Below are 24,016 nucleotides of genomic sequence, written 5' to 3' on the forward strand. Positions count from 1 at the left end.
CAGAAAAAAAGTCTCTCTGAAAACGATGCTTCCCTTAAGGAACAAAATTTAAAAAAAAAAAAAAAAGGACATGTGCTCAAGATATGGTTTTGTCTACATTTCTAAAAGCAGAAAAGAATGCATTTAGCAAAAGTAAGATTATCCCTGAGAATCTTAAGCAACATAAGCCATACCTTTACCCTAATATACAACAAAATTCAGAAGATGTACATCTTCCAAATATTAAAACATCTGCTTTAGTAATTTAAAAAATGAACGACCCAACATGCCAACATAATTAAAGCAAAAATCCTAAAAAGTAATTATGTGGAAGAAAAGGTTCGTGCCAACCTGGACAACAAGCGATAAGTTACCAATCTGATAAATTAAAATGTCATTTCCAATCTGGAATTAAATTCTCTTTCAGTGGCTGCTACAAGGAGGGGACGCTCACGGCCCAACTCTTCCTGGGCCAGTGGCGGCCCGGCCGTCTTCCCGCCACAGAGCGGCCTTGGGCAAGCTTGCAGGCATGACTCCAAGGGCCCCACCGACCAGCAGGCCGGCCGCGATGCTCGCCGTTTTCCGAAAGGACAAAGAGAAACCAAGTCACAAGCGCGACCCAAGAGAAAAGACACAGAAGACTGAGGTTTGCTGACGACGGCTACCTACGCAGCACTGGACGGGGGACTGAACTGGCAACACAAAGACCTCCCGGGGAGCAGCGGGCGCCTCAGTCCCCGTCCGCGTCCGAGTCGGCGAACTTCAGCTCGCACTTGACGTCAAATGGCCGGTCTCTGACTGGGAGCTCGTCGATCTTCTGCGAGTCCTCCCGGTCAGTGGGCAGCCTGCTGGCCATGGTGTCCTGCTCTGTCTCATAGCCAGTGTCCAGGGCCGGCTTGGGCTGCCCCCCGTTCTGCTGGGAGAAGCTGCCCTGCTCCACCAGAGTCTCCTTCACACTCTGCTCGCAATCCGAGAAGTCCGACGTGGGCTGCTTCTTCCCGAGGAGCATGGCCGAGCGGAACTTTAAACACTGTCCGGGCAGGTAGCCCTTATAGCAGTTGTAGGTGAAGAGGCAGAGGAAGAGGACGAAGAAGAAGAGGAAGAGACACATGAGGAGACGGTTGTCACTGGACTTGAGATACATTGTCTTCTCCGAGTGGACCTGGGGGACCGTGTTGATGACAATCTTTGGTTCACAGGACATGCTGGTGGGCCCCTCGGGGCTGGAGGGCAGGGCGATGGCACTGGGAGTGGTGACCTGCACGGCTGGGGTCTGGGGAAAGGAGCCTTGGGTGGGCCCTGCTGACACTTTGGAGGTGATCCTACTACCTTCTGTCCATGTGACCGGTGAGGTGGAGGCCACCGGAGTTCGAGGGACCACCTTGACCTCCAGAACGTGCTTGGCCACCACCTGCAGGACTGTCTTGTTCTTGACCCTCTCCTCAGACAGGCACTGGTACACACCACTGTCTCCTTCTGACAGGTTGAAGATGAGCAAGTTCTTCCTGCCCACCAGGCTGTACTTGGGGCTTTCGGCCTTGAGCACGCCATTCTGGAACTTCCACACCACCCGGGCCAGGTTGGACTTTTGGGAGCATTTGAGTTCTGCTGTGCCACCATGCTTGAAAAAATGCTGCAGGTAACTTTCTTTAATTTTATCTGGAACATCAAAATAAACGTGCACAGCATCAACAACCCTGCTCGATACTTCTTTCAAAACTAGGTTAACACGCACAAGAGGACACAAGAGTTTCACCCTGTGGAGCAACATGGAATCTTCCAGAACAGCAAGGAGATAAAGACATGCGTGACGGAAGAGCAAAGATTAAGACCCCAATGGCAGCCCTTGGGGACAAAGAAATTGAAGCCAACTGTGAGCAGAAGAAATCCTGTTTCGCACCCTGATTTCCCAGGAGAAAACTCCCCAGGCCGGGGAGGCTGGGCAGCGGTCAGCTGTGCCTTCTGGTGGCGGCGCTGAATCAAACAACGGGCTTCTGCTAGCGGCTGCCGGGTGTGCTAGCCGTTCGGTGGGCCTTGGCACCCTCCTCCTAAACTTGTCTTAACTGATGACAGCTAGCGAGCGGGTTAGGGATGGGAGGGCAGGGGCCCAGGGCACGCCTGCCTTCAGCTGGGACAGGCCTGACCTCCTGGCAGGGGTGGGATCCCCCGAGGGGAACGGGGACTAATCTCTCATGAGTTCCTCCCTCCTGTTCACAAGAGGTGTAGGTTTTGTTTAACGCGCCCCAAGCTAAGCAGAAGAGAGAGGATGCATCCCAAGAGCAGACGTCACAGTTTGGGATGGAGAGTGCCTTCCAGTAAACAAATACACTCTGCGTGGCTTCAACATCCTGTTCTGTGATAAAAGGGACAGAGAAACATCACGGGGTCTGCCACGAGATTACTTGACCTCTGTTCCGAGTAGAGAAAGAAAAACAAAATGTACGAAATGCCACACCAGCAAAGCATCATGAAATGGTTACGTGACCTGGCCGTCCCTGAAGAGAAGGCAGCGAGGACGAGCAACTTACCAGGGCAAGCAGACGCATCCCCACTCATTTCCTGAATCAAACCCCTGCAAGACAACCGGGCACAGGTTACACAGTGCATGCGCTTGACGCCATGGTCCTGGGCGGAGCGCCTGCATGCAGTGGGGCTGGTACCTGCTGGGGCCGTCGGTCTGGTACAGGGCGATGCAGGCGGCCGCAGCCGGGCTCCAGGCACAGTAGGGATCCCGGGCCAGCACGCAGTCCTCGCAGGTGCCGTGTTTTCCACAGAAGGCCACGGGGGCCTGCACCACGCCCGAGTTGGAACCGGCATAGACAAACCTTCTGCCCTGTGGGTGTGAAACAGATGAGAACGGTGGGCACTGGGTGGGGGCAGCCCTCAACGCGCCAGGTACTTCTCTAGCTCATGGGGAGTGATGACAAAGCTTCGTCCCGAGCTTCTGGAGGAGGAAGCAGAACGAGGCCAGGTTAGATCCAAGACAAATCTGCACTGCAGCGTCGTGACAGACGGGTGGATTTCGGGTGGAATCCACGGGCTAACTCAGAGTGTGCTGGGCCTTGGTCCAAATCCCTCCCCTCCCCCATCCGAGCACCCACCTTCATCCTACCCGCCAGCAGTGCATCTCCTCTGCCCCCTCTGTGTGCAAGAAGACCCACTAGCCTGACACTCCCAACTGCCCTCCCAGCCTCACTAGACCAGAGGCCAAAGGGCACAGCCTCCAAAGCCCATTTCGTGCCTGCAACACGTGAGCACCAGCACACAGACGGCCCATGTCAGTGTGTGAATGCAGCGGGGCCGCAGTGAACACAGGTGGAGAGTGAACAGAGCTCTAGAAAACAAGTGAGGAGGTATTCGTTTCTCACGCATCTACGTTTACGAGAAATGAACGTGGCTGGGGAAATGGAGAGCCACGCTCAGAAGCAGAGAGCAAAGCAGGCTCCTCCGTGTTCTGGAATGCTGGGCCTGGGACGTCTCCACCCTCAGGCTGATGCCGCCGGCGCCCAGAGCACTGGTAGGGAGCCGGGCGCACGGGCAGTTGGGGCAGGCTGATTTTCTCACGGGACTCAGCTAGAACGAGGGCTCCCCCAAGGAGTCCACCTGAAGCCCAGCAGCAGACCCAGGGCTGGCAATTCACATACGGCATTTTCTCTCTCCTTTGCTGATAAGCCTCTGTCTTACCCTAACGCTCTAGAAAAGCCGTTGGTTAATGTCAAAAGATTCCCAAGTTTCCACCGAGCTTACTTAGTATTTAAAACACAGCCTCTATCCTCTGAGGACATGTTCTGAATTAATTTCAGAGTCTGGCTGGAGTGCAAAGGCCCTGGCATTACACCAGATCTCCTGGCCTGTGATGCCTTGAAGACCCAGGGGTCACAGACCCACCGTGTGTGAGCACTGCCGAGAGAGCGCAGTCCCCTGCGCAACAGAGTCAAACTGTGATGGCAGGTGGCAGAGAGTCAAGCCCAGTGCCGGCCTGTCCATGTCGGCAGAGACCCGGGCAGACAAGGCCAGGTGAGCCCATATTCGTAAGAAGGAATCAGGATGACACCCTGTATCACAGTTGGGATCACGTGGCTCAGAGGTGAGGAAAAATTTCCTAGGGAGACTGGCCAAGTGGGCAACTTCAGTGGGGTCCTACGGAGGGGCACTGGAGAGGGCTCGGACACTCATGCAGAGCGAAGCAGCTGGCGTGGGGAGCCCCACGTGACCCCTGCACCCTCCTCACACCACAACCTGCTCAGCCTCCAGCCCTCGCTCCCCAACAGGGCAGGGCCTCCCCGATTCCAACGAATGTGGACGGGAAGGGAACAGAAAAGTGGCTTGAGATCCCACGGCAGCAAGCGCTGCAGGCAAGGCCCATGGGTGGACATGCAAGTCAGTGGGTGAGAGGCAGCCGGGTGTCTGAATAGCCTCAAGTAAGTGTCAGCCGCTGCGGGGGTTGAACACGGCCCCCAAACTCTTCAACTCCTTCCAGGAGCTAGGGCTTAGCTCCCCGCCGCTCCCCACAACAGGTGGACTGGATCCACTGACCACAGGGTGTGGGGACAACGTGGAAGGAGAAACCGACTAACTCTGAGAAGTCATTGAATCCATGTCCCCGAGACAGTGGTCATCTCCCCAAATGCTCAACCCCAATTTCAATGTGAGAAAACATCAGATATGCCCAAACCGAGGGGCGTTCCACAAAACACCGATCAGTTCTCTCCAGATGTGTGAAGGTCACCAAGATGAGGGCAGACGGGAGCCATCAGACAGACACCGAGGGAGGCCACAGGGGGCCCTGGAGTCAAAAAGCAGGTCGTGGGAACGCGGGGATTGGGCGTGTGGAAGTGAGTGCAGGCGCTGTGCCAGCAGGCCTCCTCGGTTAGGCAGGCGCGCTGGGGAAGGGCCACAGGACCCCTGTAGTATTCACCCCAGCTCTTCCGTGAGAGAAAACAAGCCAGCCGGGTACCACCCGGCACCTGTGAGATCTGCTGAGCGTGCACGTGCCCAGGTGCCCTCCTGCTGGCCCCTTGCGGGTCCCCACCCTCTGGGTGACTGTGCCCTCAGCTGCAGCACCAGGCTCTCTCAGTCACATCTTGGTCTCTGTGTACACAGGTGGGTGATTGTGGGTGGACATGGCCAGAGCTGGAGGAGCTCCCACCTTTGCTGTACAGGTGGCACCTGACCATCAAAGAGCGTCCCCGGGAAAACCACACTCAGCCTGCTCCATGGGCCCAGAGCATGCCTGCCATGTACGCACAAGAGACTGGAGAACACGGCTGTTCAGGCAGCAGGGGGAGAGGCAACCCAAATGTCCACCAGTGGGTGAATAAACCAGAAGTGGTGGATGTGTGGGATGGAATACTACTCAGCCCTGAAAAGGAAGGACGGACATGGATGAACCTTTAAGACATTATGCTGAGTGAAATAAGCTACTCAAAAGGACAAATGTTGTAGGATTCCACTTATATCAACATGAGGTTCTTAGAGTAGTCAAACACACACAGACGGGAAGGAGAATGGTGGGTGCCAGGGGCTGGGGAATGGGAAGAAGGGGGGAGTCAGTGTTTAATGGGTTTGGGGTTTCAGTTTTGTAAGATGAAGTTCTGGAGATGGGTGAGGATGAGGGTTGCGCTATGTGAATGTACTTAATGGTGCTAAAGTGTACACTCAAAAATAATTAACGTGGTACAATTTATATGATGTACACTTACCACAATAAAAACAAAAAACAAATGCACTTGTCAGGGGAGAGCAGGTGGTGACCAGGGACCCCCCTCCCTGGTAGCACTTCCTGTGCTTCCCCCAGCCCTGTGGCAGCTGCTCGTCAGTTTTCTGCATTGAGAGCCAGGCATGATCGACCCAGAAGAGGCTGCTGGTGGGGAATGGGGAGGGGGGAGCAGGTGTCTTTTTACCCCGAACAGCCGCTTCCTGCTGCCACGGCAGCACAGACAGCATTCTGAAGCCACCCTGAGCCCACTAGCCCAGTAGAAGGTGTGGGACCCCATGGGCACCTGAACCACATCCCAGCACAGTGGAGGCTCCTGTGGGAACAGGCAATTCACTCCCTGCATGGCTAGCCCCCGGCCACATGACCAATCCTGACCTCAGGCAGGTGAGCACAGGACTCACCTGTCAGACTTCCCACAGGTGGTACTGCCCCCTCCCTCCCTTCTCCCTCCCCCATCCCTCCCATGGGATCAGCACCCACATGCCCTGGAAGACTTGGGTTCAGGATGGCAGGGCCAGCTGGGTCCGTGAATGATGTCGTGGAGCAGAGCCGAGCCCTGTCTGCACTGGGGGCCTGGCCTTGGTTCTGATGAGTACTAGACCATCTGGAGGCTTTCAGGGTGCTTGCCCCAGCCGGGCTGAAGCACCTGGGCAACGTGGCAGTGGCCAGAAGGGCTCCTGGGTTTCCCTGTTTCAACAATGATGCAGGTGGGCCTGGGGGAAAGGGGGCCAAAAGCACCCACCCGAGAGGTACAGATGTCTGGTAGCCTAACCCCATCAGGCTACTTCGTCTTCTTTCCCTTTCAGAACTGGAGCGAGAAAACACACACTGCAGCGGCCAAGAGGGGAAGTGACCCTGCTACAGGAGTCTGAAAACCAGATCCAACTCCTCAAGCTTGTGATGCTGGGGAGAGAACGAAAGACTGTGTGTGGAGTTTGCAAATACGCATCTGACCGAGAGGGCGCCTTCTTTTCTTTCTCGCCTGGCTATCGGGACCCCCTTCCTACTGCCCACAGCCCAGGGAGGAGTGAGCCTGGGCCCCACGAGCCGGGTGGAGGCCCCTACCCGGAGCCAGGGCAGGAAGGATGCTCTGAGGGGCTGGAGGAACAACCTCTTTCCAACGTGAAGAGAAGATGGCCCAGGAGTGTCACGGGTCAAAAGGGAAAATCTCAGCAACAGGGCGACGCCATACGAAGCAAGGACAACCTGGCTTGGTGCTCCCAAGCAAGGCTTTACAAACAGGGTGCAGGTGGGAGAGGCCAAGCGATGGGTGGGCCTGCAGTGGAGGGGAATTCGATGCACGGCCAGGCTACCAATTTCTGATGCTAACCAGAGCCTGTCAGCCCAGGGGTCACAGCATGGGGAGTCACAGGGCAGGGCTGGGACAGTCCCAGGGTCTGCCGTCCCTCACCGTATAGATGAGGAAACCGAGGCAGGACTGGTCCACCCAGGCTCACAGTCACGTACCTGGAGCCAGGACGTGGACGAGGTCACCCGGTGCCCGGCCTGAGCTCTGCTCTTCACTCCCCACCCCGGCTGTAAACTGGGTGACACACTTCCCAAAGGCCACTTCAGATGTACAGCAGGGGACAGCCTGTGGACCACAAGGCAAATCCAGCCCGCTGGCTGTTTCTACACAGCCCATCAACTAATAGCAGGTCTCACATTTTCAAACGGTTGAAGAAAACCCAAAATAATAATATTTTGTGACATATGAAAATTCCACAAACTGCAAAGCTCAGTGCCCGTAAATGAGGCTTTGGTAGAACATAACAGGGCTCACTTGCTTCCAGACTGCCCAAGGCTGCTCTCAAACTGCAACAGCATGGGCATCAGAGCCTACAACATTCACTCTTGGCCCTTTACGGACAAAGCAGGCTGGCCCTGGTGAAAGAGACAGCGCCTCATGAAACGGGGCTTTACAGACACGGCGCGTCATTACTCAGAGGACGCTTTTCTGTGCAGATGAGGAAGGTGCACGGAGGGCACCCCCGCCGACTGGATCTTACCCTCACCAAGTTCTGGCACAAGAAGTGTTTTCACAGGCCAGTGAGCCCCCCAACGGCATCATACGTTGGTCCCAACAACTCAGTGAGGTTCTGCAACTTTTAGGACACAGTTTGCCTTCCCTCCACCCCATACCCCACAGCTCATGGAAGGACTTTCTATAAGAGCCTGAAGGTCGGCTCCTCTAGGCCAGATGGACGACGGGGCCTGCCTGGTGCAGCCCGGCCCAGCCTGTGGGCACCGAGACGTGGGGCCACCCAGCCGGCCACCCAGTCACTTTACCTTCTTGGAGGACAGCAGCAGGGTCTGGACAGGCTCGAAGTCCTGGAAGAGCTGTGTCTCCTCGATGATGTGGACGTTGTTCTCAAGGCTGATGGCTTTGTGCAGGGCACCCCGGTCTGCAAGGTCAAAGCTGCAGGTTACTCCCCAGGAGGAGAGGACAGTGCTGGCACTGTCAGCCACGCAGCCAACGGTCACCCTTCTGCCTCCCACTCCTTCCCCCAGTAGGAGGCTTAGAAACAGATGTTTTTGCATTAGACACGGAAAAGGAAAAGCCATCAGCAAAATAAACAACTGGACTGACATGGGTTATCCCATTTTTATCTGAAAAATAAACAGCCCTTTGTTGACTTCAATACCCCTCATCAGAGTAGTCGACACTGTCCTCCAAACAAACGTACATGGTTCTCGGGCTGCACTGGCCTCTGAGGGTGCCATCCTTGTGCTAGGAGCCCCAGGCAGGGGAGACTGGTGGCTGGGCAGCACCCAGAGCTGACCACAGAGCCCGCCAGCTGCTGCTGTGCCTGGCTACCAAGACCATTCCAGAAGATTTGTGTTGGAGTCTACGGACCACCAGGAAAGGTGTGTCTCCCACGGCAGGTCAGGACAGGTGTCAGGCAGGGAGGCAGGACGTGCCCATGTGCCGGCTCTCAGCAGCCTCCCTTTGCACCGCCCAGACCTACCACACCTGAATTTCTAGATCTGGGCCAGGACTCGCATTTTTAACCAGCGCCCCAGGTGTTCTGATGGTCACAGAGATCTGAAGCCAACCAGGTGTGGTGACTTCTCAGAAACGCTTCCACGCCCTAACAAACCACTCAGGCACCTGGGGGAGATGCTGGCTCCAGGCGGCAGAAATTAGCTGGACTCACCCACGTTCTTACCCAGGGCCCGGGACCCACCTGTGCTGACAAACATGACGTCATGGACCGTCCCATCCAGGGCCCGGGTCCTGTCCACCACGATCTGCGTGTAGTTCACGTCACTCTTGATCAGCCGGGGCCTGTTGTCTATTGGGGTCACGGAGTCATCCATCAGAGGGTGGTCTTTGACAAACTGCAGAGTCTTGTCTGGTAGGTTGAGGGAGCTGGAGAAGTTGGCCGCACGCGCCTCTCGGTTGATGCACTGAAGGGAGCAGACCACCCGTTACTGCGGGGTGCACGGGCACATGGCGCGCGCTCCGCATAAGAGGGGAGGCTTCCCCGAGGTGACGAACTTAGGACTACACAGTGGATTTCTTGAAAAAATGGAAACACTGAGGTGATCTTTCCCCAGGAATCTGAAGACACAGTTATAAAGCAGGGAGGAAATGCAACTGTCTTTTTGTCCACAAGACACAATTATGTCTCATGATACATAGTCAATGAAGTAATTTTCATCCATTCATAAATGAAAAAAGCATATCACACTTTTGAAATTGAAAAATACACACTTATCATTCCACAGCTCTCCCAGAAGGGAAACCTCGAAAAATGGTTAAAAATAGTCCAATTCTAAATATAAATAGCATAAAGGTCAAGAGCACAAAGGATTCTTTTTTCTGTCCTAGTTCCTGATGTGCGTAAACCAAAATTCACAACCACAGGTGAACACCTTTTGCTTAAAGATATGCATGAAAGGAACTGACCTGTGTCAGCAGAGACGTACCCCAGAGAGGGGGACCATCCTGGGGGAGTGAGCTCCAAGCAACAGGCCACTCTCCCAGGTCACAACCCCACCCACGGGCCATGTACATGGCCCAGCTCACCAGTCACGTAATAAATGGATGCAGCCACATCGGCCTAGACACCCACACTGATTTCTACATAAAATTCACTACTTTTAGGAGAAAAAAAAATGTGACTCATATTAACAAATGGAGAGTATCGCTCTTCCCTTTGCTAAGAAATTGTGTGTTTCTCTGCAAGAAACAGAAAATGAAAAAGCTCTAATTTTATTACGCAATGTTAATCCCACAGAACAGCTGGTGCCAGCCTGAAGAGCTTTCTTGTTCGGGCAGTTTGTAGCCACAGCTGTTACACAACACACGGACGAGAAGAAGCCAGGAAAAGGAGAGTGTGCCCACGGCCCTTCCCAGTCCCGGGTGCACGCCTGGTCCCCGTGGGGAGAGCCCGGTTCACTTACCGCGCCGGGCCGCGGGGTGGGCACGGCCCCGTTGTAGCGCACCCACTTGGTGTGCGACTGCTCCACCGTGGCGCTCTGCATGTACTTCCCACGGGAGAAGACTGCCTCGGCTGTGGACAGGTTGTAGGCGCACACGGCTGAGAGCCCCACGTTGTTCCTGGGGAGGAGGGGGCGGCGTGACTGCCCCGAATCGGGGAGCGCAGCGAAAACACCCCCAACCCACCCACCTGGGCACTCACAGCTGTGGGGTGAAGACCCCATAGAACATGGGCTCCTTCAGGCCGGGAGACCTGAGGACAAAGACGTCTCGCAGCACGTTGAAGACGAGGTTGCTGTCCGGCCGGGAGCAGATCAGCCTGGCCTTCAGGAAGGAGGTCCACTTCTTCTGTAAGGTCCTCAGGCCACCCTGATCCCCCTGTAACCCCAAAGACACGCGTGGTAGGAGGAGGGCAGACTTCCCCCGTGAGCAGGTGATAAGTGATGTACTTGGGCCCAGAGCAGCTCTGCCTGAATGAAAGGAAGCCAAGGCTGAAAAGGAAAGCTGGCTGCAGACTACTAGTGACGCCAGCAACTCCCTTCATGCCAGCTCGGGTCATCGATTGAAGCACAAAACCAAACCAACAAAACCCTCTCGACGACCAGTCTCCCAAACTGCAGCTAGAACAACTGTTCGACTCTGCCCACACTCTGTGTCATGCAGCAGACCCCCGCCATCCTTGCACACGTTCACTGCTTTGGCCCTTTGGCTCATGCATCTCCAGGCTCACGACCCGTCTGTGAGTGACTGGCAGAGCCAGGGGCTGGTGGACGCACAGGCTCCCCAATCTGTCTCAGGCCAATGTGTGTACGCGTGGTCTCCCCCAAAAGGCGCTCCTTGTGGGAGATCAAATCTTCACTTCCTTCCAGCCCCCAAGTTATCTGCTGAGGTGCTCTGGTCCTGCCAGGTCCTCCAAAACACTTTTTAGTGAACTGCCCACCAAGCAGCAATCGTGAAACACCCCTGACATGACTTGGTATGGAGAGAAATACCAAAACTCTTACAACTGGATGCAGAAGAACATGAAATCGACGTATCCTCACTTATTCTGGACACAGTGAAAATGCACCCCTCCCCATCTTTATGTTGGAATGGAAAAACTCCAATTCCAACAGAATTTGGTTAACACAGTACAGAAAAACTAACTTTTTATAAACTGGGGGAGGTTTGAGGGAGGTGTGTTAAGATCAGAGCCCTGAAGACAGTCATCGTCACACACAGGGCAGGCGCCCCTGTGGTCTCCAGGGAGGCCTGCAGGGAGGACAGAGGCCCAAGCCCTTGGCCCGTCCACACTGACATCTGTAGCGTGGAAGAATAAAGTGGTCAGGAAATGGACATCTCGGAGGAAGTGTGGAGCCTGGGCGACACACGCTCACTGAGAGCTGGGACCAAAGAGAAGGGCGGGGCTGGGCTCACCTTGCAGACCCTCGCTACCCGTGGGATCATCAGCTTGAAGACGAACTCATACTCCACAGACACCTCCGTGAAGAAAAAGTAGACCTTGTCGTCCCCGCCGTCCCCGCCCTCCGGGCTCTCTGCTATCACGTCAGCAAACACGAAGCTGGGCTCTGCGGGGAACAGACGCTCTGGTTACGCCTGCGCACCGAGGGCCTGGGCACACCCTATCGAGGATGTGGGAGGGTGCCCATGCCACACCCCAAACACACGCCAGGGCCCGGGAATGGTGACAGTGCCCATCTTGCCCTCCTTGGCCTAAGGAGATGCCCGAGATGGGGGTTCTGAAGCACAGCCTCCCGGCCCAGCCCAACAACTGAGGGCTGGGCCTCCCAACTGGCAGGCAGCCTGGGGGCCCCAGGGAGCTAGATCCCACCATAGCCTGGAGACCCACTGGAAGATATGCATTTGCCAGTTTAAATAGCACGTGCCTAAAAGAGACAAATTGCTGACCACCAGATCCAGGTGCCCCAAGGCTCTGGCTGACTGGCCGATGCCCACGAGAAAAGTCCCCTATGAGCATCTCTGTGAGCCATCTGGACCGTGAATACAACACGGACACGTCATGTCCAGAGATAAATGGTATAATATCACACGCTGATGTAACGAGCCTGAACTCGCCATTCTGAGCCTCCCAGATCCATTTTCCAGAAGGGGTAAAGGCAGGCTTTAAATAGCGCTCTCTTAGCAGAGAAGAAAGCAAAGAAGCCCGTGGATGCTGGCTGTGGAGCCCCCAGCAGTTCCAGAAGCGCCCCTACTGCACTGGGGCTGATGTGAGCCCCGGGACACAGGAGGGTGAGCTGCAGATGCCCTCCCGTGAGGCTGGGAGCCGGCAAAAGGAGAACTGGAGTGAGGGCTCTGCCGGCGAGGAAGCCACCCCGAGCAGAAACACACCTTCCATGATGCCACCTGCTTCTTACCGTTAAGCCAAGGAATTGCATACTCCGTTCTCAGAGGACTGTGGGAAGAATTTCGGGAGATGATGGGTTCGCTTCCCAAAAAGTTATATGACGTCCCAGAATAAAGCTCTCCATCTTTGGGCGGAAAGAGGAAAAGGGAATCAACACTAGTGCCGGGGACAGACGCTCAGCACCACGTTCTCCTCCCAAGCTAACACAAGTCCTCCCAGGAAACGGAGAGCCTATGGCCCTGCTTCTGGGCGCATGTTTCTGCTTCCTGAGTCTTCTGTTTTGTTTCTTCGACATGGGTAATTTTAGCCTCCATGTTAAACTGTTAGGGGCAGTAAGTAACACAATGCAAGTAACTCCTGCATCCAGTAAAATAACAAACACAACAGTGGGTGCACACAAGGCTCCTGGCCTGCTCGCCTTGGGTGTACAAGGCCGTTCCAAGGCAGGTCATGGCTCAGTCACAAACGTCCCTCGAACAGGAGCATTAACTCAACGTGGCTGAGTAATCCAGATGATTTGCACAAATGACAGATATAAGATAATCTCTTCCTACAAATCTAACCTGAGGACTATGGAGGTGGCTGGTTATCCTACTGAACAATGAATTCAAAAGCTTGTATCAGCGGGTCTGTGGAGAGGCTCCCGTACCTTCTGTGAGGATACTGAATATGGGAACAAAGCAGAGGGAGACCCCTGTGGAGGAGGAGGAACGGGACCTCCTGGGGGTCCAGCAGAGCTAAGCCAGGGACAGACCCGGAGAGCAGGACTCACCAACCATGACGGACGTGTAGCTTTGTGCTGGGTCAAAGGGACACCTTCCTTTGCCGTCTTCATTTTTGCCCAGAAATTTAAAGGATGTTAAGTTCTATAGTTGAATGAAAAGAAAGAGTGCCATAAAATGTCTGAACTTCTGTAGTCATAATATATCTTTGTGGGACCATTTAATTTACAGACTCACTCTTCTGGGGGGACAGAGGAGAGAGCACATGCACGGTCTACCACCTGGTCCCAGGTCTGGACACTGGTGCCTTGGCACCCTCTGACACCCTCGAGAGCGCCTCCAGATCTTGGAGCCTCAGTTGACTCTTCTATAGGACAGAGACGGCAATGCTGACAGTTCTAGGGTCGTAGAACAGCCAGGGAGAACCAAACACAGGATGTGCTCCGGAAGGGACTGGAAGGCCACGTGCAGAACTTTAATATCAACAAAGCAGCGGGGGACCAGGCTATCCAATAAACAGATAACAGGAAAAAAGGAGCAGAATCTCTACCTCATTCCACCCATCGAAACACACTCCAGGTGGATCGATGATTTAAATATTAAAAACGGAACCGTGCTGCACTAACAGAAAGTATGGGTGACAATTTCAGTCTTGGGATAATCTCTCCTCACCTGACAAGACAGCCCAAAGCCAAGTAAGGGAAAAAATGGACAGATCCAGTACACAAAGCACTGGGAAGCGTCTGTCCACAGAAGAATGAGACAGAGATCGACAGTGACAAAGTGGGGGAAATGCCTGCAAAATGACAGATCAGGCATTTCCATCTCTGAATATATAAGAAGTTTGTACAAATGAGTAATAAAGCATTTCAAGAAGGAAAACAGTCAAAGCACAGCAAGTTAGAGAAGAAGAAAGCTATCCAGCAGCACAGACAAGAAAGGATGCCTGAGCTGCCAGCAACCCAGGAAGCACAAGGCAATGAAAGTGCGGTACCATTTTCCACCTGAAAGCCTGGCGAAGCTTAAGAAGACGGACACCCAAACTGCGATGGGTGGATGGGCAGCCCTGCTGTCTGTCAGAGCAAGGGAAACATGTCACAGATGGAGCAGAGAGGGCTCAGGGGCATGGGAAGAGATGCAGTTACATTTCTAACAGGCTGGTGGAAACAATATACAGACTTTTCACCTCTTAGGTTAGGAGGTGTGAACTGGGGTGACAGTGCACCCCACTTGATGTGATTCACTGACTGCCTTTCAAGAAGATGTTTGGGGAAATCTGAACAGGGACTGGAGGTTAGATGACATTAGAGAATTATTGTATATCTCCTTAGATATAATGACAAATCTGGCATTATTGTAGGAAAATGTCATTATTCTGAGGCATGTGACAGCATTTAGGGGTCATGGGTGTGCTCACACCTGTGCACACATACGGACGCTCGCAACCATGCAATCTGTGTGGTTAGAACACGTGTGTGTGATCAACTTTTCTGTCGGCTTGAAATTTTTTTTAAATATTGGGAAAAAATACAGGTCTAGATTTAAATGAAACATATGATTCCCTTACCTCAACAACTGACATGCCCATGGAATTTAAGTTTAAATTCCATACCTTAAGCTTCTAACTAGAGTTTAGCCAGGAAATCCTTTCACGTGCAAAATGTTTCTAATATGACTAATGTGACCTAAGGAAAAAGAAACTAAGTCTGTCTATGAGGACTGAAGATCTCAACACCTAGATGCACCCCCTACCCCGATCCCAACCTCTGTCGCCAGAGTCTGTGGACACAGACAGCCCGGCAGACCCACCCTATGTATGGACCCCACCCCAGGGGTCTGTGTGCGGATACAAGGTTTTCGAAGCAGGTCCTTACTTCGCCCATACTTTGTCCTATCATGTGTCTCCGACTCAAGCTTGGAAAACATTTTTTTAATTCCAATGAATTTAGGGTTCTAGCAAACTAAGCTTTCCACTTTAGCATACTTCACACTTGACAGTTAAACAGGGGCAAACACTAGAAAATGTGCTTCATTATCGATCCTCAAGTGCATTTAAAACACTCCTCCCTCATTGTGGTCGTTATAAATGGCTCATCAGATTATCTGAATAAAAAGAGTATCTCCCAGAGAGATGCTGCTGTCTAATCCGCTCTCTTCTTCCGGCTACCCGTCAGCAAGGGAATTAGGAGTGGTGGGAGGGCAGTGTAAGAGTGGGGGGACCTCTCCAAAGGACCCTACTGACAACTGACGAGACTCAAGGAGAGTCAAGGACACGATGCAGGTGACGGAAAGATGGGTCCTGCTTCTATAACCGCTCAGCAAACTGGCACTGTGTTGTCACTCCTCAGAGGGAAGAATTCCAGAACTGTCTATCAGTGGACAACTTGTACCCAACAGCCAACACTGAACGTGGTGCCCCAAGACCAGAGCAGCAGACACCGTCCTAGTGAGCCCGGGCTGCCATGACGACCACAGACAGGGGTTGGGGGAGCTGCAACCACACATGTTCCTGCCTCATGGTTCTGGGGGCTGGAAGTCCAAGATCAGGGTGCCAGCATGGCTGGTTCCTGGTGAGAAACCTCTTCCTGGCTTGCGGACAGCCACCTTCTTGCTGTGACCTCACGTGACAGAGGGAGAGAGCTCAAGAGCTCTGGTGTTTCTTCCTCTTCTTATAAGGCCATCATCCTATCAGGACCCCGCCTTCATGACCTCGCTTAACCTTAATTACCTCCTCATGGGCTGCATCTCCAAGTACCATCACATTTGGAGAATTAGGGCTTCAACATATGGAATTTGGGGAGACACAAACATTTAGTCCATAACATATATGAACCAAGAACAAGGGATCCAAGAGCAGAAGTCCTGAGTTTTCTACTTGACCAGGGCCCATGTCATAGCCAGGGCTCCTTCACAAAATACAAAACGTGACAAGGAGAAACAGGCAAGATGCTGGATCAGGGCACGTAGATGCTTCCTCTCTGTCAACACTGGCCTTCCCAGAAGGTGCCCCCACTGCCAGCTCTGCACGATGGGCCAGCGGTCCTGTAAGTCCTGCACCGTCATGCCCTCAATCATGGTGGTTTACAGACTGGAAGGCTTAGAGGAGGCTGGTGAGTGGGCAGAGGCCTTCTGCGGAGCCATGGGCCACCCTCATCCCCACACAGCTGGCAGGAGAAAATCCTCCCAGACTGCAGAGTGGAGACCACTTGCTGCTGCCTCGAGCCCCACACGCTGCTTTAACTACTGACCAGAGGACCTGCGCGGCCTTACCAGATGGTCACAGGCTGGCTGGAACGCGTTGGTCCCGCACACGTAAAGGGCACTGGTGCTGAGGGGCTGCAGCACTCGGATGTAGTTAAGGCATTCTGTCTACAAGGAAGAGAAACGCACGGGTCAGCCACCGTGCAGGCTCCACCGGACGCCCTCCATGATCGCAGCTGTCCAGCCTGCTCGCTGCAGAGCATGAACCAGCCAAGCACACGCCCGACAGCAGCTCCTCAAAGCTCACTGATGACCAACCCGACTGTGAATTCACTGCCACCCTTCCACCTCGGGCCTCAGGTGCCATCCATCTGCACAGGCCAGCCATGCCCTGCCTGGCACGGTGGGAACAGGCTCCCGGAGACCCGGCTCCACCCCTGCACAAACCTAAATCTGCAGCTGGCCAGAGCGCTTCTGCCTCTGCAGGGTCCACAGGCCGCTGTCAAGTGCCAAACAGATTTCACCTCAGTCACTGATTTATACTCAGCAAAAGTGTATCAGCCAAAAAGCAATGAAAGCTGACCTCAAACCTTACTGGACACCCGGCACAGGGAAACACGCATTCACTCTCACTGAACACACAGACCATCCATTGTGTTGGCAGGCCCGAGAGGGTGTGTGCTGTGCAGAGTTCCCTCTACCTTCCCTTTCTCTGGGGGGCCCCACCCTCGACACCTCAATGTGTGCAACTGGAAGCAGTGCTTCTCAGGAGATGGGTGTGTCCGGCCCGCCTAGCTCAGGGGAGAGGCAGGACTAATGAGGGGCTCCGAGCCCAGCTCCACATCAGAAAGGCCCCGCAGGAAAACCAGATGCCACTGAAGAACCCACCCACTATTTTAGGCTGAAATGTACTTGGATTATATGTGCTAGCATCTGAAATTATCTCCACTCGGGAAAGGTTGTTTTTTTTTTTTTGCCGTGATTGTTTTGAAACTGGTTGGAAGTAATTCATTGTCCCTGAAAGAACTGGGAGGGACCCTTGTCCGCTGTATGGCCTCCACGTGGGGCTGGCCAAAGTGCCTGTTCTAATTTAGCTCTAAGACAACTCCCTGCGACACCTGTTATTACATTGCAATGCCTGCATTTTCCCTCATTTTGAATTCAGTGACTTTGGTGAAAGTGTTTAGTACTTTGCTAAAAAAGTTTAGCCAAAACATTTTTTCTGTTTTTGGTTTTTTTTATTTTAATTGCTTTGAAATTAGCCAAAAACTACTGAAATTGACTATAACTCAGCTGTCTTAACCAACTACCAAGGAAGACGGGGCGCTTGTACTCCAAGACTCCGACATCGGTCCAGCACCAGTTAGGGGCAGGGTAGCCCAGGTGGGTGGTAGCCATAACCCAGAGCTCTGGAGGGAGATGGATGGACACTCAGCCCAGCGCTTCCCGGATGGCCACCACACTGAGATGCCCAGTATCTCCTAGCGAAGGAGGAGTATCTCAAGGCACAGATGCTGCCAACAATCCAGAAATCCTACAGCAACCCCTCCAGGCCACTGGGGCTCAGGGAAGGCATGAACCCTGCACTGTACACCTTTAGGCCAGCAGGCACCCGATAGCGTTTTCTGTAGTCAAAGTTTCAGGCCATTTGAATAAATTCAATTCAGATGAACTTTAAAGTAATTTTCTAAAGCCTAGTATGTTTGGCACTTGCACTGAGAGCCCCAGGCTCGCCACTTGGGAACAGGGAGGTAACCTGCAGGATGAGTCGCGATGACGTAAGCAAGCCTGGCAGCATCCTGAGGGCGGGGCAACCTGCCTGCGCTGCACCACAGAGGTCGGGGCGCTCGGGAGAGTCAAACAAGTAAGACAGGCCTGGGTGGGCTCTGAAGCTTGCAAAAGAAATTACCTGTTTTGATTTCCCCTTTTCCGCGCATTTTGCTTTTTTATCTTCCGAGACCTTCCAATACGCCTGTGAGGAAAAACGAGAGTCCATTTCAGTGCACGTTCCCCCTTTAGAAGGAGATACTGGTATAAAAAACATACAGTTTACAAAGCACATGGTGGTGTTTAGAGCACAGGTATTTCCCAAGACATAAATATCTCAGATTGCAAAGCGAGGCTGAGAGAGCAGACGCTGGGACCCGTGAGCAACGGGGCTTCGTGAAAGTTCTGTGATCCTCATGCTGCAGCCAGGGGGCCTGGAAGGCGGCTCCCAGATGACTGCTATTCACTGAAAAAAAACTGCAAAAACTAAATGACTGAAAGTGGGGAGGATTCAATTACTTATCGAAAAAATAAACTGCAGGCATTTTCTTTTCTTTTTTTTTCTTTGGTCGCGCTGCGTGGCATGCGGAATTTTAGTTCCCCGACTAGGGATTGAACCCATGCCCCCGGCAGTGGAAGTGCAGAATCCTAACCACGGCACTGCCAGGGAATTCCCTAAACTGCAGGCATTTTCAAACATCAAGTGGGTTTTCTCATCCCTTCAAAACTGATTCTCGAGTCTAGTAAAATGTCTTGACGTTTACTTTATCAGTGGGACAGCAGGGTTATGATGCTTTAAATTTTATGTGACGGTAGCAGGTGAAAGTGATGAAGCCACGGGGCTCCCTCAGGTCAGATGTCTTCCCTCTGAGATCTGTGCTCCTGCTTCTTCCACACCAGGTGGACGAGCCAGGCTGGCAGATGCCTCAGCCCCGTACCCTCCAGAGGACGGGGAGCAACAGCGCTGCACCACAGAAGGCTCCCACGCTCCTGCCTCACTGTCCCCAAGATGCCCCATCTGCCCGTGTGATATTCCAGGATTGATGCCAAAATATATTTCCTCCCAGAGAATCAAAGCTGGCCGTCGGGCACTCAGAGGTCAGGAAGCACACGGTGCTTTGCCATGGCAGTGAAGTGAATCCCCTAGCAATGTGTTTTCAGGGAAATGGAAGTGCTAATCAGGACACATGAAAGCAGAACAAAGTCCCATTTCCCATAGCAACTTCCTTTAGAAATTAAAATGTAGACAATTTCATCATTATCTACAGGCAGTGCATAAGGACACAGGAGCATGAACTCTGACAGGCCCTTGATCATGGCGTTTTCACTGCAGCTTGGCTGTAGTCCTTTCACTTTTTTTCCCTCTTTTACGTCTACAGAGCCTAAAGCCTCTCAGTTAGTGATCCACAGTGATGGCATTAACAGAGCAACGGGGGCTCTGACTGAGCACCTGCAGGTTGGCACAAGCACACGGTGGAACCATGATGCTCCCAAGACGAGATTCTGAAAGGCAGTGTTAGCCCGAGTTGTTGGAAAGGAGAGTAAGGCTCAGAGGAAGGTGATTCAATGAACACAGGGACTAGGGCTGAGCAGGGCAGGCCCTTGGCATCCCTCTGCTCTAAGTGCCTACTGTTCCAAACACTTTATTTTCACGGGGTAATACCAGAATCTCATTTACGTGAAACAGAAATTAAGTACTATGCCTGACTCTGGAGACTAACACAAAATGAAACAAAAAAATAAGAGATCTGGGGCAGAAAAGACACAAGGTGAGCATGGGCTGGCTTGATTCCAGAGAACCAGAAAATTACACCAACCACTAGGGTGGTGTCTAAGGATTCAGGAGCAGAGGAAAGGCTGCCAGAGGCCAGGAGGGTACAGTCCGAGCATTGGCTACAATGGCTTGAGGCACTTCAAACACCTTTAAATCCACAAGTCACTGTCATACTAAAAAAACAAAAACAGTCCAAAAACCCACTGTCTCCCTTTGGGGAGAACTTACTCATTATTTGGAAAACTAGTAAATAAAGGCAAAGATTTCAAGCACTGATCCTGCCATGTCCAAAGGAACTGGCCTCGGGAGATGTGAATAGCTGGCAACGGGCATTTCCCCGTCACAGACGGTATTCCAGCTCACAGATAGAGAAGGAAAGGTAGAGGCGGGACGTCCCATTCTGCAACCCTTGACGTGCTCCAGACTGCGACAGTCAAGGGCCAGGAGGAGGACGACCTCCTGCCACGCTCCGGTGGAGGGTCCAGTCTCTCACAGGAGCCAGAGCGGGGCTGGGAGCCGGACAGGACCGCGAGTGGCTCTCCCAGCCAAGTAGACCCAGGGCGGCTCCTAGGAATGGAGACTCCACGACGGACAGAGTGCCTGGCCACACAGATGGCCTGAGTTCAACCCGATCAAAGTGAATAGTCAAACATCATTTATGAGGGAGTCCGTGAAATTTGAACACTATTCGATGAAATTAATTTGGGGGATGCAATAACGATAGTTTGGTTATTTTGAAAAGAGGAGTCCCTTCCTTTAGGAGATGCTCAGGGAAACATGTGCAGATGAAGAACATGTGTTTGGGATTTGCAAAGCCTCCCAGAGGGAGCAGAGGAGAAAGACGTGGATGGGAGGATGGGGGTGAACCCCCGGCCTGCGGGAGCCTTAACGGGTACAGGGTTCATCATATCACTCCCTCTGCTCCCGTGTGTGCCTGAGATTTTCCGTAATAAAATGTTCAAAATTCCAAGATAAAAAGAGGGTGACCCCTGGGTGAACTGCCAGCCTGGGGAGGACAGAGGCTGCCAGGGGACACCCTGAGATAGGGCTTGGGAGACACAGGGCGGGAAAGAAGCTTCAGGATGACAGGGCCCTCAGCCCTGGTGGACAGGAAGGCTGCTCCCTAGACGCACAGGACGTCCGTGGGGCTGGCCACTGGGGTAAGCAGGCTCCACAGCCAAGAGAGGGCCCGACACCCCAGGAGGAGGCCGGTGTGTGGATCTGAGGAGAAAACACTGGAAAGGTTGTGTGTGGCCCAGACAGCAGGGGAGCAGGGAGCCCACACCATACCTCATGTTGCTTCTTGGAGATATTGTGTGCGTTCAAGGCAAACACGGCTTCCCGGGCGCCCACGTACAAGGTGTCCTTGTCCTCACTCAGCAGCAAGGCCGAGTAGTTGAAGATACCCGGCTCGTGAAACTGCACCAGCTGCACCTCTGGGGAGGGCGGGGTGGGGGGAGAACGTATTAGGTATTTCTGAGCTTGGACACACCCTGAGCATCTGGTCTCCTTTTAGTGCGTGGCTGTCTCACTAGGGCCATGCATGGGTCTGCTGCCACAGTGGACAGGCCCCAGCCAAGGCCAGAACTCAGGCACCTTTGGGTGGAGGCTGCCACCAAGTGTGAGGCCCCAGAGCCACTGTGCTCTACCAGTGCTGTGGCCTGATTTCCGTCCTGCTCCTCTCCCTCCAGCCCAGCTGAGTTCCAAACCCGGCAGTGTGACCTCCTAGGAACATGACCTTCAGGCAGCGTGACCTCTTCGCAGTGTAACCTTGTGACCTCCCAGGAGACTGCAGGCCAGACACCTTAAACTGCTGACCACTGTGGTTCCCTCTCCCTCCCATCAAACTCTTGTCTATGTGTATTTAATCATCCACAAGTGAGGTTTATAGAGAATATAACTATTTAGGATTTTCTTATTCAGACAAAAATCATTTACCTCAAAGCCTTTAAAAAAATCTATTTCAGTGATTACACCCCTTAACCCAAGCATTTTCCAAGGATATAACCACCACAAACTTAAAAAGCAGAGAAACAAATGACTTTTTCACTTATTTGGTAATTGCATCAATAGCTATTTAGGAATATGAGGAATTTAAGGATGAGCTATTTAGGAGTAATATAAATGTATTGACACTATTTCTTAAGGAGCTATTTCTTATTCTTGACTATCCCAGAGTCAATTTTAAACTTGGCTTTCCATCTGTCACCAAGCTCTGATTTTATTGAAGGGTTAGGTGGTCACACTTCTGCTCTTCTAATTTCCCACTGTTGAAGAAAGATGCACACAGGATAGAGGCTCTCCCAGCACACACACTGCCTGGAATTCTGCACAAGACAGCTCCAGCCCTGCCAGCACACCTCGCTCAGGACCACTGAGCCTGAAAGACTGGAGCGGATGGTTCCTAAGACACAGCTCCCAAAAGAGGAAATAAACAAAAGAGAAACTAATAAATAGCAAATGAAAACAACGGGCCTGAAGCTCAGCTACACATAATTAAATATCCTCAAAATATTGATACTACTTGGTGTGGTTTGTGCTCAGGCAGTGCGCACCAAACGTCATCAGGCACAAGGAAGATAAACATCCTTCCAGGGCCCCCCCCACCCCGGCCCGATTTAGAAGCCAAATCAGCAGGCCAAGAACAAGCCCTGCAAGTGTTTCCAGTTATCGGACCATCTCCCCAGAAGCAGCGGTGCAGGCCGTCTGCCCACACGCAAGTGCCAGGAGGCCAGACCCAGCAGAGCAAAGGGCATCTGTGCATCTCAACACCACGAGCAGGAAGCAGGGTGGCCATTCCCTTCAGATGCCACCAGCGCCTGACATGGTTCTGCCCTCACCTCTGTGCTCCCAGGTGATCCTAGGTATGGGTGCAAACGCCACCGCTGTCCCAAACACCACGGCGAGGGTGGTGAGCAGCCCCCCGACGGGGGCGCACATCCTCATCGGCTGTGGCTGCAGTGGGGACTTCAGCAGCAAATGCCCACGGGCAGGCGAGCCCACGGTGGGTGTCAGGGTGGTCGCTGCTCAGAGCTGCAGGGCAGCCTGGAGCTGGTGGGTGGCGCAAGCCCTGAGGCCCCACATTTCTCAGCACTCTGGGTAAGGTCAAGCTGCTCTCACCACTGCAAATGTCAAAGGCCACCTGGTTCTTAAACAGCGTGCTTTTCTACGGCCCTCTGAAGAAATCCTGGAAGAAAGTGAAAAGGAAGGGTTGCGAGTCAGGATGTGTCATAATAACGCCTGCTTTCTGTTTGCTCAATATCCCCCCATGGCTCTGCTCTCACCACATCCCCAGCCACGGACTCTGTCTGCTGAGGAGAAGAGAGGGCTTCCTGTGGGGACAGCCCCACACAGACACTGCATCCCAGAGTTACAGGAGCCAGGGTTTCCTGGTCCTCAGGTGAGCCCGGAACGCAGGACAGACACAGGGACCCAGACCAGGGAGACAAATGCCTGCCTGGCTGCCCAGCTTCCTCCCTGTGTGGGCACTGTGTCCAGATGGTAATGCGATGGGAAGGTAGGGAACGGAAACGGGGTTTCAGTTTCCCTCAGAGACTCTGGCTTCCCAATTCCTGTAATACTCATCGAGGACGACAGCCAGAACTAAAGACCGGAGAGCTGCGTGGAGGCTGAAATGTGAGAGTACACACACAGACACACAGGCGTATGTGCAAGCACACACGTATGCACGCATACAGATATGCATGCCTACAGATGCACATGCATACAGACACACACACATGCACGCACGCATGTACTGGTCGTGCAGGAGTAGCTGACCTCCTGCAGGGGACAGGGCCACCCCGATGGCCTCGCTCCTCCAGCCTCACCGCAAAAGTCGGCATGTCATGGAAACTGGTCATGGCCTCTGATCTGTCACCGAGACGAAGCACCTCATGGAAAGAACAGGCCTGTGCTGCACAGAGAAACTGGGGGGCTGGGGGTCCTCAGATCTCCTGGCACCCATGCTCTGCCCCTGCCCCACGACTGCCTGGAGTCCCGGCCTGCCGCCTGCTCAGCCCCGTGCACTATCTGCAAGGGT

General features: G+C 53.3%; 1 protein-coding gene across 1 annotated transcript; it reads right to left on the reverse strand.

Moving 5' to 3' along the window:
- Positions 1-709: 709 nt before the first annotated feature.
- SEMA4D (semaphorin 4D) lies at positions 710-22,920 on the reverse strand. The gene is made up of 14 exons (XM_007445622.1): positions 22,815-22,920; positions 21,265-21,410; positions 18,343-18,405; positions 16,503-16,601; positions 13,283-13,376; positions 12,521-12,634; positions 11,562-11,713; positions 10,348-10,523; positions 10,109-10,265; positions 8,887-9,109; positions 7,988-8,103; positions 2,640-2,812; positions 2,508-2,551; positions 710-1,638 (listed from the first exon to the last, which is right to left on the reverse strand). The coding sequence occupies exons 1-14, from the start codon at positions 22,918-22,920 to the stop codon at positions 710-712; spliced, it is 2,592 nt and encodes an 863-aa protein (XP_007445684.1).
- Positions 22,921-24,016: the final 1,096 nt, after the last annotated feature.

The sequence above is a fragment of the Lipotes vexillifer genome, unplaced genomic scaffold, assembly GCF_000442215.2.
Source record: "Lipotes vexillifer unplaced genomic scaffold, Lipotes_vexillifer_v1.1 scaffold72, whole genome shotgun sequence".
In the NCBI taxonomy this organism is placed as follows: Eukaryota; Metazoa; Chordata; class Mammalia; order Artiodactyla; family Lipotidae; genus Lipotes; species Lipotes vexillifer.